The sequence below is a fragment of the Podarcis melisellensis genome, assembly GCF_964234715.1.
Source record: "Podarcis melisellensis genome assembly, chromosome: 10".
NCBI lineage: Eukaryota > Metazoa > Chordata > Lepidosauria > Squamata > Lacertidae > Podarcis > Podarcis melisellensis.
The window spans coordinates 54,870,197-54,882,904 of NC_138542.1; the positions used below are offsets into that span (position 1 = coordinate 54,870,197).

Sequence of the window (12,708 nt, forward strand, 5' to 3'; positions counted from 1 at the left end):
ACACACACACACACACTGCTTTGGAGAAGGCAGTTCTTTGAATTGCACCCCCTAAGTGTGTCAGGCAAAGATGGCCATTTCTTTCAGCATCAGAGTTCCTGTTTTATGCTCTCACCTTTTTCTCCTCCCCCCGCCCACTTCTTTGAGCTATGCATGTACTTGCTTCACCAAAACCGTTGTGAATTTTAGTAAGATGCACTGCTGGGGCCTCTTAGTGTATCATCTACTCCCCACCCCCCTCTCCCTCTTTAACTTCTTAAATGGCTTTTTCTCACTTAGCCTACCCCTTCCATTTTCAGTAGATAGCTGCCAAAATGAATTGTTTTCAGTAAACTGAAGAATGTCTTTTCTCTGCAGATGAGCGAGGCTTTTGACTTTGATTTATTCCCCTAGCACCACATTTTATATCCAAATGAAGCGTTCAAGTTTGCAAGAAGTTTTATCCTGAGTTGTAAAGTAGCCATGACCCGGCACATGAGCTGCTCATCTCAGTTTCTTGTTATTCCTTTGGTCCTTCCCCTCTCCTGTCACCTGATCCTTTCTAACCTGGAGATGCTCAACCTGGAATCTCCTGCATTCAAAGCACATGCTTTGGCAGTGAGCTAGGCCTCTGAATACCAGTTCCTGGGAATCACAGGTGCGGAGAGAGTTCTTGTGTTCAAGTCCTGTTTTAAAAGGCTTCCCACAGGCATCTGGTTGGCCACTGTGAGAACAGGATGCTGCCCTACATGTGCTATTGGCCTGATCTTATGTTCCTATTCAGCACAGTGCACATAGGAAGCTGACTTAAGCTGAATCACAGCTGTGTAGACTGGGTCTAGCCCAGTACTGTTGACACCAGCTCTCCAGGGTTTCGCAGCCCTGCCTACGGGGTCTCCACTTTGGAGCTGGACTGGAAAATTGGGAATGATTTGCGGTCTCCACTGATCATCCTGCCGTACCACCACCACAGTCCTCTTGGGAAAGGCCAGAGTCTCACCTCTGACTTTGCCCTGAGCTTTGGAGGCAAAGTCAGAAGAGATTCTGTCTCTTTCCCCAAGAGTCAGGCCTGGCTGAGAGGGGGAATTGGTGTCGGGTGATGCTAGATGACGGATGGGATACTTGCCAGAGGGCAGAAAGAGCAATCCCTGCGGCGAACACGGCAAGCGTATTTGTGGAGCCTTTTCTCCTCTGCTTTCAATTACATGGTGGCAGCTTCCCATCTCCAAGGGGTTTCTGCAACTCAAGCATATCACAGTGTGCAACAGAGCCCTAATTCTGGCTTCTATATAAAGAGAAAAGCTGCTTCAGAGGAATGTTGAGCGGAGATGTGTCAGGGTCTCTTGTCCCCCTTCTCCAGCCAGCAATTAGATAAAGGTATCTATAAAGGTAACTGACTATTAGGTCCAGTCATGACTGACTCTGGGGTTGTGGCACTCATCTCACTTTACTGGCCGAGGGAGCAGGCATACAGCTTCCGGGTCATGTGGCCAGCGTGACTAAGCCACTTCTGGCGAACCCGAGCAGCACATGGAAATGCTGTTTACTTTCCCGCCGGAGTGGTAACTATTTATCTACTTGCACTTTGATGTGCTTTCGAACTGCTAGATTGGACCGAGCAATGGGAGCTCACCCCGTGGCGGGGATTCGAACCGCCAACCTTCTGATCAGCAAGTCCTAGGCTCTGTGGTTTAACCCACAGTGCCACCCGCATCCCTAACAAAGTACATGAGATCAGGCCAATGACCCATCAAGTCCAGCATTCTGTTCTCACAGTGGCCAACCAGATGCCTGTGGGAAGCCCATAAGCAGGACCTGAGAACAGGGGCACTCTCCCCTCCTGCAGTTTCCAGCAACATCCTGCCCACATGGGCTTCAAAACAGAGAGAGGGATGCTTGCATAAGAAAGGTGTAAGCAGGAGTGATTTGGTTCTGTGAAATGGCAGCTAGGGAATGGATTCAGCACTGCATTCCCTCACTACTTTTCTGCTCAAAGTATGCTCTCGTTTCATTCAGAAAAGGCACCTAAATTTTACAAAATAGGAGGCTTCAGATGAGCAGATTTTTTTTTAGGGCAGTGGTTATTAATAATATTAAGAAAGAGTTCTGGTCCACATAGATCTCTGGTGGGAGCATTGGGAGTCCTAATTTAAGCCTGAACATCTTGAATTCATTCAGACCCTAATTAGAGAGGTGCTTTGTTGTTGTTGTTGTTGTTGTTGTTGCTGTTGCTGTTGTTGCTGTTGTGTTTTTTTAAGGCAAATTTACATTTGGCTATAAAGGCACCTCTGGGAATGTATTTTGTAACTTGAGCATGTAAAGAAAGATTGAACTGAAGTGTGTAGAAGAGGGTTGGGGAATGTGTGCGGTTGGACTCCCGATTCCAATAATAATAATAATAATAATAATAATAATAATAATAATAATAATTTATTATTTATACCCCGCCCATCTGGCTGGGCCTCCCCAGCCACTCTGGGCGGCTTCCATAAAAACCAAAAATACAGTAAAATCACACGTTAAAAACATCCATCAGGCCCAAGCAACATGGCCAATTCTTAAGGGATAATTCAGTGACCTCTATACCACATCCATGGTGTAGAATATAATTCATGCAGCTTGAAAACATGTATGTTTGTTTTCCTTGTGAGCGAAACTATAGGGCCTCAGGCTGCCAGATAAAGTGTGCAATTGTTGGATTTTTTACTTTTTTAAGTGGTTTGTTGCAGCAGGTCAACAGAGAGCTTTAGCCCACTTGTAATTGCTCAAACCCAAATTGCTGGCACATGCTTAAATCCCTCTCACAGAAGAGTGACAGTCTGGAGACATCCAGAGACAGTTGAGGACAGGGGGTGGGGACCTATGGCCCTCCATATGCTGCTGACCTACAACTCCCATGAGCCCCAGTCAATGTAGCCAGTGGTTGAGGATGATGGGAGTTGTAGTTAAGCAACATCTGGAGGGCCATAGGTTTTCCACACCTGCCCTAGGTCAACAAATCTTCTTTAAATAAGAATCTGACTTTTGCAGGTAGGAAAGTGATGGGGAAATCCCATGAAAAGTGTGAATGATTAACGGGGAGGTTTCATGATTAACAGGTTTTCAAAGGCATCAGGTTGGCCACTGTGGGAACAGGATGCTGTGGGCCATAGGCCTGATCCAGCAGGCTCCTCCTGCGTTCTTACAAACACCCTGCGACCAGATCAGGATGGATCTTCTCTTGCAACCTAATCCCAAGCTAATCGGGATGCATGCTCAAGAAAGGCCAGACATAGTTTAACCTCCATGTAAGCTTTGTGCAAGGTAGTAGGAATGAATGCTCAATGAACAGGTTGTCTGGAGGAGCCCTCTGCTCTGTACAGGTTCAACCGATCTAGTGCCCCAGAAGAAGAAACAGTCCTCTATGTGTTCTGGGCATGTGCCTCTTCATTGGCAGGCCCAACAAATGTTGAAGCGTTGTATAAATATGACAGAACGTAAGGACAAAGAATACGAGTGGTGCATGAAATGCAGAATCCCAGACCAACACATGTTGACTTCTGCCGCTCTCCATCTTTCAGAACACTCCTGCAGCAACTGCAGAGGCTCCAAGCCATGGTGGCTGGCAAAGTGTCTCGCTCGTGCAAAGCTGCCGGCACGCAAACGGGGACCTGCCTCATGGTGAGTCCTGCCTATTCCTTGTCTCCTTAGGTCCCTCCCTGGGCCATCGATGGGTCACATTGTTTATCTGGAACTACATCGTGGTGGGGCGCAGGAGCAGGGAACCGTTTTTAGCCCAGGGGCCACATGCCAGTGATGGGCTGTGCCAAAGGGGGAAGCGCGTACAGCAACAAATGCAATTTTTAAACTTTTCCACAGTGGGCTAGCCCCAAAATAACCACCTCAGATCTCCTGTATGCCTTTCTTTCTCCCCAATATGACATGTTCTGCCTAACATAAAAAACCCCCTGCACTTCTTCTCATCTCAAGCTAAAAAGTGCTTCTTCCTGATGTGCTAGCTTTCTTTGGCCAGTGAGCATTCAACCATGCAATTCCCTCGGCAGCATTGCAAAGTCATATTGTCCCCAGAGAGCTGTGTCGTTTGCTTCTAGGCTGGCTTTATTTGGCAGGCGAAAACTGAAATGTGCTTGTCTCTCCCCCCCCATCCTTGCTCTATGAATCCAACAGGGGCAATTTGGTGTTGTTTTTGTTTTTTAAGCAGCTGTCCCTGCATCTACCAGTCAAGCCCCCACTTTGAGCTCCTGTTAATTCTCCCCTTCCTGCCTGAGCTTTCCCTCTTCCAACATGTCCTGTCAGGCTGCTTTTTAAACTCACGGTTGTGTGTGCCTGTTGAGTCGCGAGGAGCCTGGGAAGTGCCCACTGCGATGTTATGAAACAACATTGAAATTCATGTCACAGCCTAGTCTAGCCAAGATGGATTTCCTACCTTTTTGAGTTTTGCGAGTAAGTAGCTCGGCTGAGCGGAATGGCTGCAGAGCTTCCAGCATTGCCATACTAATGTGGAACGTCTCTCCTTCTGTGGAGCTGAATCTGGATTGCATCTGCGCTCCTAGTTTCAAGCATCCTGTCTTATGATTAATGCAGCCTGGGGAAGGAAATCACCTCTGAGCCACACATCATTTTCTTGGTTTTGATATTGCTCCGTATTTGATGTTCGAGCTGTAAGACCTTATTTCTGTTCGTTGGCTCAAGTATAACCGAGTCTCTGTGTCTTTCCTTCCTCTCCCCCCACACCCCCGCCAGGTGGTAGTTTTATGCTTCGCAATCATTTTTGGCAGCTTTTCCCAAAGTTACGGTCCCACGTCCTCCATCACAAAGGCAGTGCTACCATCCCAGCATTCCATGCCAGAGTCATATACAGCCTCTATAGGTGAGTGAGCATCTCTCTCGTGGTTCTGCGGTTATTCAGTTTCCAAAAGGAGAGGGAGCTACGATTTGCCTCTGCCCTAAGGAGCTAGATCTGACATAAGGGGATTTGCATTACATTTTGTGTCCAAAATGGTTTCTGTTCTTCATCCCTTCTCCCTCCTACCTGTTTCTGTACAGTGAGGTCAAGGAGTCTTCTGACTTATGAGGGGCCTCCTCACCTGCTGGAGGAACAGCACTTCTCAGATCGCAGCAACAGCTGGGACAGGCACCTGGAGGCCTCCAAGCACTCAGCTCTGCCTTCGGAATCCGTGTCCAGGTCACCGCACGACCAAGTCACAGAGATCATGATAGCCAATGAAACGAGGCTAGAGAAATCATTGCTGGTGGAGTTCCAGCAGCACAGGTGAGTGGAGGGCATGGGCTGGTTGAACACAGAGCAGTGGTGGGAGGAACCAGCTAGGGAACTTCCACAGGAAGAAGTCTGAGAACCAATGAGCGGTCAGGGGGAGGAGACTGGGAAGAGGAGGTGTCGGAAGCTGAAGAGGTAGCAGGGTTTAATGAGCAGGAAGAGTTTCTGGCAGAGAATAAGAGGCAGGAGAGGAGGAAGGCCAAGAGGCAGAAACAAATCAGGCTGGTGCAGAGTCATGGATGTCTCTCCCTCCTGCTGCCACAAGCTGCCCTCCACCCGCCATCTCCCAGAACCAGAAGAGGGCTGAAATGGGCAGAGCAGCGTCAGGCTTCATGCAGGCGCAGTCTCTGATTCCTTGGGGAAAGCCCTGGAGAGGAGGGGATCTAGACGGCTGTGAGGAAGGGGGGACTTTCAGTCTCAGCAACTGATTTTCATGGAGGAAGACCACCAGTGCTCATTAGGCCTGATCCTCAGCCAAGTCTGTGGAAATTGTGTTTTTGCTAATAAGGAGTAAACTCCAACTTTGAATGGTGTGATTACTGCTCCTATGACAGTGGATGAGGGTGTGGGGAGGACAGGACCCACATCTCCCAAAGCCCCCCTTTTAACCTTTTACTGTTCTGGATGAAGCTCTCAAAAGCTTATTGCAGAATTTGCCTCATACCAAGTCAGACCATTTAACTCAGTATTCCCTATGCTGACTGGCAGAAACACTCCTGAATTTCAGACATGAAGTCCTTCCCGGAGGTGCCAGGGATTGAACCTGGGACCTTCTGCATGCAAAGCAGATGTTCTACGACTGAGCCACAGCCCTTGCCCAGGTGATGCCTGCTGAATAGGCTTTAGTTAATCAGATTTCATCTGAACACGAGAAGAAACTTCTTAAGGGTAAACACTGTTCAGCAATGGAAAGGCATGCTGGGGTCTCCTTGCAGATGGCTGGACAGTCATCTGTTGGGAATGTCCTGGCTGTGGCTTTCTTGTACTGAGTAGGAGCTGGGCTGGATTGGGGTAGCCAACATAGAGCTCTCTCCAGATGTTGTTGGACTCCAGCTCCCATCAGCCCCCACAGGAATGGGTAATGGCCAGGGGCGGTGGCAGCTGTGGTCCAGCAACTTTTGGAGAACATCGGGTGGCTACCTCCATTTTCAATGATGTATTCACAATTGCAGGCATCGCTTAGGAGAAGATGGGCTCTTTCCTTTTCTCTTGTGCAGGTGGGAATAGTAGAGGTGGCACTGGTATTAAAAATAATGCATTAAAAATAGTTGTGCGCATATATATATATATATTAACCAAATAAATGACTAAGCATTGCAGCCCCAAATTGTGCAACATTCTTTGCATTTAGAAGGTCCCAGGTGCCAGATCTTGGCATCTCCAGTTCAAAATGGTTCCAGGGAGCGAGGCTGGCAGGAAGGCCGCCACAGATCTTTTTGCTGTGCAGCAGAGCACATGCTTGCATTGTGTAAATTGCCACGGCTGCTGATAAGAGCAATGGAAAAAGTAGCCTGCACTGTGATTTTGGTTGCCGTTTTGTAGTACAGTGGTACCACTGGTTGCAAACGGGATCCATTTCGGAGGCCCGTTCGCAACATAAAAAGAGAGCAACCTGCAGCGGCATGTCTGTGCATGCGCGGATTGCGATTCGCTGCTTCTGCACATGCACACAACATCATTTTGTGCTTCTGCGCATGTGCGAGAAGAGAAACCCAGAAGTAACCCTTTTTGGTACTTCCGGGTCACTGCGGGACGTAACCTGAAAGAACGTAACATGAAGCAAACGTAACATGTGGTATGACTGTACTGCCACTTCTTTTCCTACCTTTGCTTTACAGAGTCAACTCAGAGCTGGATGCAAACGAAACTCTGAAGATTGTCGAAATTGACAGAAGAGTTAATGCTACATCTTGAGATGAAAATAAAAAAAGGGATTCCCTCCCACCCTTTCTCTTTCTTCCAACCAAAGGTCTGAGGAACTTGTCTCTGTCAGTAAATCCAGAGGCCACGAGGAAAGTGCCCGGCTGATTTTCTGCACTGGATTGGGAAGAAGTGGCTTTTGTCTCTGTAGTCCATGTTCTTTTCTCCCCTCCCCTCCCCCAGCCTCCAACTCGCACTACTCAGTTTGCCTTTCTGCTTCTACAACCAAGGGGAAGAATGGAAGGAGAGCTTGTTGGAAGATGATGGGAGTAGGCATGCCTCTAGGTGGAGGTGCAGAAGGGATAACTTAAGCAGTCCTCACCATCACCGCAAAAATGACTAGATGCCTTCTTTCGGGTCTCTTAAAGGGTAACAAAATGTGCAAAAGTGGTTTAATGACTTATAGAGGGTTTTCTGAAATCATCCAAGATCAGCCTCCCCTGATTAGGTGACTCTTAACACCATCATTTTATTCCTTTATGAGAGCCAGTGTGGTGTAGTGGTTAAGAGAGGCGGACTCGTAATCTGGTGAACCGGGTTCGCTTCCCCGCTCCTCCACATGCAGCTGCTGGGTGACCTTGGGCTAGTCATACTTCTCTGAAGTCTCTCAGCCTCACCTCACAGAGTGTTTGTTGTGGGGGAGGAAGGGAAAGGAGAATGTTAGCCGCTTTGAGACTCCTTCGGGTAGTGATAAAGCGGGATATCAAATCCAAACTCTTCAAACCCTTTTTTACAAGGAAATGTCACCATGGAGTGGCAAACATGTCTCTTACGCTTCCCTGATAATTTGTCCTGGACCATTTCTGCTTCCCCCGCCCCCGTTGTGCCATAGAAATGCAACCACAAGGGAGGCACTTCCTTTTGATTTTTTACCTTGGTGGTGAAAATGGGCAGGAATTGATAGGTTAACAGAGGTCTGGCAAAATTTTATGATCCTTGTTCTCGAAAACTTCCAATTGCGTTCGTCACTGAGAACTAAGCTATATGTGAGGAATGGGAACTTTCCCCCCAATGCAAGCTCTAAGTGTGGGATCCCTCATGCAACATTGGTGCATGTGCTAGGTTGAGTCTTCTACCCAAACCAGTTGCAGTTCTATATTCTCTTATCTAGGAGCAAGCTTCATTAAACTCAGTGGAACTTACTTGTGTGTAGACATCTGTAGGATCGCACTGTCTCACATCTTGTAGCCAGCATTGCCTTAACCTTTTTCCTCCCTCCACGAGGACTACAAACTTGTCCCTTCCTATAAAATGAGGGCAAAATTGATAGGAATCGGTCAGATCCACATGTTTCCATGTCTTGTATCCTGGTCTTGCAATAACTCATTTTCTTGATGCTACCTTATTAACCAAAGACACCCATGTTCGGTAGCAAAAGCTACATTGCCTTCATTTCCCCTTACAGAATTTTCCATTCCCATCTATGGGCGTGTACCAATTGTATGCTGCAAATACAAAGCAGACACTGATTCCTTTGCTGCATCTGTCTTCATGAAGAGAATAGACAAAATTCGGTTAGTCTCTTTCTTGTCTGGTCTGCATGAGAAAATGGAGCCAGCCTGAACCAAATCTGCTTGGAGAAACCAATTTGTACCAGTTTCTCATACAGGCGAGAGTCCCCAGGCGACTCAGATTCCTCTGCCATCCCTGCCCCTCCTCTTGTAAATAGTATTTATTAGTTGCCCCGTGATATCAGCTGGCAGCCGGAATGACAAGCAAAGGATGTGAAATCCCTCAAATGCTCTGGGTGACTTTTGAAAAAAAAATTCTATAACTTGTTTTAGGCCCCTGACATTCAACGTAAAAATTGATGCAGTGCAATGCCCTCACCCACTACCCTGAATCTTATTGCATTTTCTGTTCCATTGTGCATGCACTCACTTAAAGCAGACGTTGTGATGAAAATCAGCAAAGGTTTAAATCTCATGTTCTACTTGTTCCCCGCTACGGCAAGCTAAAATGACCGCAACGTCCTCTCCTGAGTGCCAGGGGCCGATTCTGTCTCCGGAAAATTCAGCAAACATCTGCCACCCACTTGTGATGAGGATTGTTGGCTACATTTGTGTGTCACTTTCCATACCAGTCACCATCTTAAATTAATATTGGAAGCGGTTGCATAGATGGATATCTTAACAGTGCAAAAGGTGTGCAGAACCTTTGGCTGCCAGATTTTGCGGAACTACAACTCTGCTTCCTTGGCCATTGGCCATGCTTGCTGGGGCTGATGGAAGCAACAGCCCTACACCTGCTGTAGAACAATGGTTCCCCCATCCGCCAAGGGCCTCTGCTAAAATTTTAGCTGCCTGTTTGGGTAATTAAAAACAGTGCCCTTGGCTGCTATCCTGCAGGGTTTCTCAAGAACAGCTATACATGCAAAGCAGTGGTTATTTCACGCTGTGTATTGAACTCCATCACATCATCTGTCATTGATCCCACATACTTGTAGCAATTATACTTTTTTTTTTTTTTTTAAGAAAGCTGATGGGTGGGCTTATAAAAGAAAGGGGCATTATTGTAAACTCTATATTTATGGAAGTCACGCTTCGGTCAGTGATGCTTCTTAATATTGCATAATCATTGACTAGCATGTAGATGGTGTGTTTTATTTGTGCATATGCTTCGATTCTGCGCTAGCGTTCCCTTTATATCTGCTATTTTTACCGTGCAATTTAATGTTGAAGCATATGCTTCCGAGCCAGATTTCAGCTGATGCAAATTGTTGGTTTTCCATTTTACTCCAAGCTGAAGATGTGCTCCCTACCCCCTTCTTTATTATTCTTCAGCTATTCTTAGCAACATCGTCCAATTCTTGATGATAAATCTGGGTTAAATGTCAAATTTTAAAATGCCTAAGTTCCCCTTTTAGGAATTATTCCATCCGTGGGGTTTTCTTTTCTTTTCTTTTGTTTGAACCTTCAATTTTGCGGAGTGCATGCTGTCTAGACGCTGTTTGGCTGTCAGTCAAGTGAGTGAGTAACATTAATTTGCCACATCAGGAAGGATATCCACGAAGAACTTGGGATCTCTCATGTCACAAGGCCATTGTGCAAACTCCCACCACTCCACACAAAGCATAAGACTCTGTATATTTAGCATCCTTTTCCCCACTCGGTGACAAAAATAATTCTCCTCTAATTGCTAATTGGAAAGGGGCCATTTTCCCCTTGTATTTTTGAAGGTGAAACAGTAGGCCACTGCTATAGTGACTAAAGGGGGGGGATTGTTTTTCAAAAGTTACAAAACATAGGAAGCTGCCTTATATGGAGTCAGACAATTGGTCCAATTAGCTCAGTATTGCCTTCACTGACAGGCAATGACTCTCCAGGATTTTGGGCAGGAGACAGTCCCAATTCTACCTGGAGGTGCCAAGGATTGAACCTCAGACCTTCTGCTTGCAGACCAGATGCTGTACCACTGAGATGCAGCCCTTCCCTAAGTTCATATTTACTTACTAGTGGAGTTCTTCTGGGTGTCTTTGCAAGCAGGAGTTCAAAGCCAGGGCTTCCGGATCCAAATCTGATTTCTTGCGAAATGAAAAAAAAGAAAAGAGAAATCCATCAGAAACAAGGTCCTGTGAAATTTGTGTTGAACGTCTTTTAAAATAAATGTAACTTAAATTAAAAACCAGCTATTTATCTTAAATTATTTCAACATGTTGACAGTTTTCACCATCTACTTAGGTTTCTTCTTTCCTAATAGTCCTCAAGACAACAATAATGTTATGCCATCATAAAGAATGTGGCTTAGTAGTTAACTAAGCCTTACTCATAGTAGACACATTGAAATGAATGGACTTAGTCATGTTCATTATTTTCAACAGGCCTATTCTGAGTAAAACTTAGTTGACTACCACCTTAACTAATGTTTTTTGGTATGTAGAGAGGAAAACTAAACAGTGAGGTCAAAGGGGAATAAAATGAAAGTGCAGACCGTAATAGTTCAATTAAGGCTTAAGTGCCTATAGAATTAGCACAGTGATCGTGCACAACAGCAGCACAATCACCCTTCCATTGCTAATTATTCCACCTGATGGAACACCAGCACTCTAGTCCTATATTGAAAAGTAACAAAATAATCTATTTAGGAACGTAAGTCACAATTTACATCCTGGAATCACATAACTTATACAAGTGTACAATTGGTTCCCTTTGATATTTTTCTATGCAAAATTTACAGTTTCTACTTGTATGTTTTAGTTGCTGTTTTGGCAAAATGGGAATCTCTGATGCAGAGCTTTGTGGCTGGCTAGAAATATTCAAATGACCACACTAGAATTCACAGGTTTAGATGTTCAAGTACAGTTTGCCACACAAGCACCCAGTCTTCTCTCTTGAGAATGGTTCAATGTGGTAATATAGGAGAGGTGATCATCTACTCTAGAAATGTGCCTGTGTGGTCCTATAAATGTCATTGGACTCCCATCACCCACCGCCAACATCATCAGAGGTGATTGGATATTCAGTTGAGCATCTTCTGGAGGGGTCGCAGGGTCTACACACAAAATGGTTAGCCTGTAAACAGGAAAGCCTATGGGTACCATTCCCCATCTGGTTTTCAAGAAATACCTGAGTTTGAGAATGTAAGCATTGTTCACATTAACTAGTTCTCTGAGGAAATGCTGAAAACTTTCACAGGACCCTGGGGAGGCAACTTTTAGATGTACCCAGGACCTCTGGGGAACCACTTATCTATGAAGAGAATCCTGTAAGACAGGGCTGGATCTGAGCAACCCAACCACGTGGATAGGAGAGATCCAGTGGGATGATTCACACTGTCTACCTGCCCGCATTCAGATGCAGCTTCTAGCCAAAATAGACAGTTCCATCCTCCAATTAGATATGTCTAAAAGGTATGGCCATTGCAGAAAATGCTGAAGCACATTTTCAGGGTGCACACTTAGTTGATATGGAGTGTTGACCAAAACTGATGGGCTTCAATAAAACCATGAATTTGGTGTGACTCACCTGTATGCTGTTCTGTGATACTAGATTGCAGGATAAGATCAGAGTACAGGACAGGAAGGTGCCTCATACCAGTTCAGTCTATTTGTCTCTCTGGCTCAATTTTGTGTTCACCATTCTGGTGCTCTCCTGATGTTTCAGGCAGTTGTGTGTTACTTCTTGGACACAAAGCACAATCATCTCCCCGCAGTGTCTTGGTTCACAACCCTAAACCACCTTTATCACTGAGGAACCAGTGCTAAGTTTCTGGCAGAACCTCAGTTTTCCCAAGAGGGAAGGCACTTTAAAATCCACCCTACTAAGGCAGATGTTGTTAAAAAGAAAAGCTTGTCTCACTGGTCCTTCTTTCAGCCCCCTTCAAGCAGGTGCCCTCCCAATGCTGTTGGATTATCACTCACATCATCCCTATTGGCCAAGCTAAACAGGGCTGTGGCAGTTGCCTCTAGAGGGCACAAGGTTGAGGAAACCAGCCTTAATTCATAACTTTCTTCCCCTTTCTCTGCTTTAATGGCTTTGTCCACCATTGTGTTTCCATTATTTTGTAGGTATCAATATAAGAGAATAAGGAGG

General features: G+C 45.8%; 1 protein-coding gene across 3 annotated transcripts in view; it reads left to right on the forward strand.

Annotated features, from left to right (window-relative positions):
* The window catches only part of CREB3L2 (cAMP responsive element binding protein 3 like 2), a 212,712-nt gene that overhangs the window by 61,477 nt on the left and 138,527 nt on the right, over positions 1-12,708 (forward strand). For 2 of the 3 annotated variants that reach the window (XM_081927136.1, XM_081927137.1), the window contains exons 9-12: positions 3,540-3,639; positions 4,723-4,849; positions 5,026-5,251; positions 7,096-10,804. In XM_081927136.1, the coding sequence (XP_081783262.1) occupies positions 3,540-3,639; positions 4,723-4,849; positions 5,026-5,251; positions 7,096-7,171 (529 nt within the window). In that variant the 3' untranslated portion in view covers positions 7,172-10,804. Of the gene's footprint in view, positions 1-3,539; positions 3,640-4,722; positions 4,850-5,025; positions 5,252-7,095; positions 10,805-12,708 lie in introns of those variants that run through there. The other variant, XR_014172151.1, reaches the window with a different exon arrangement.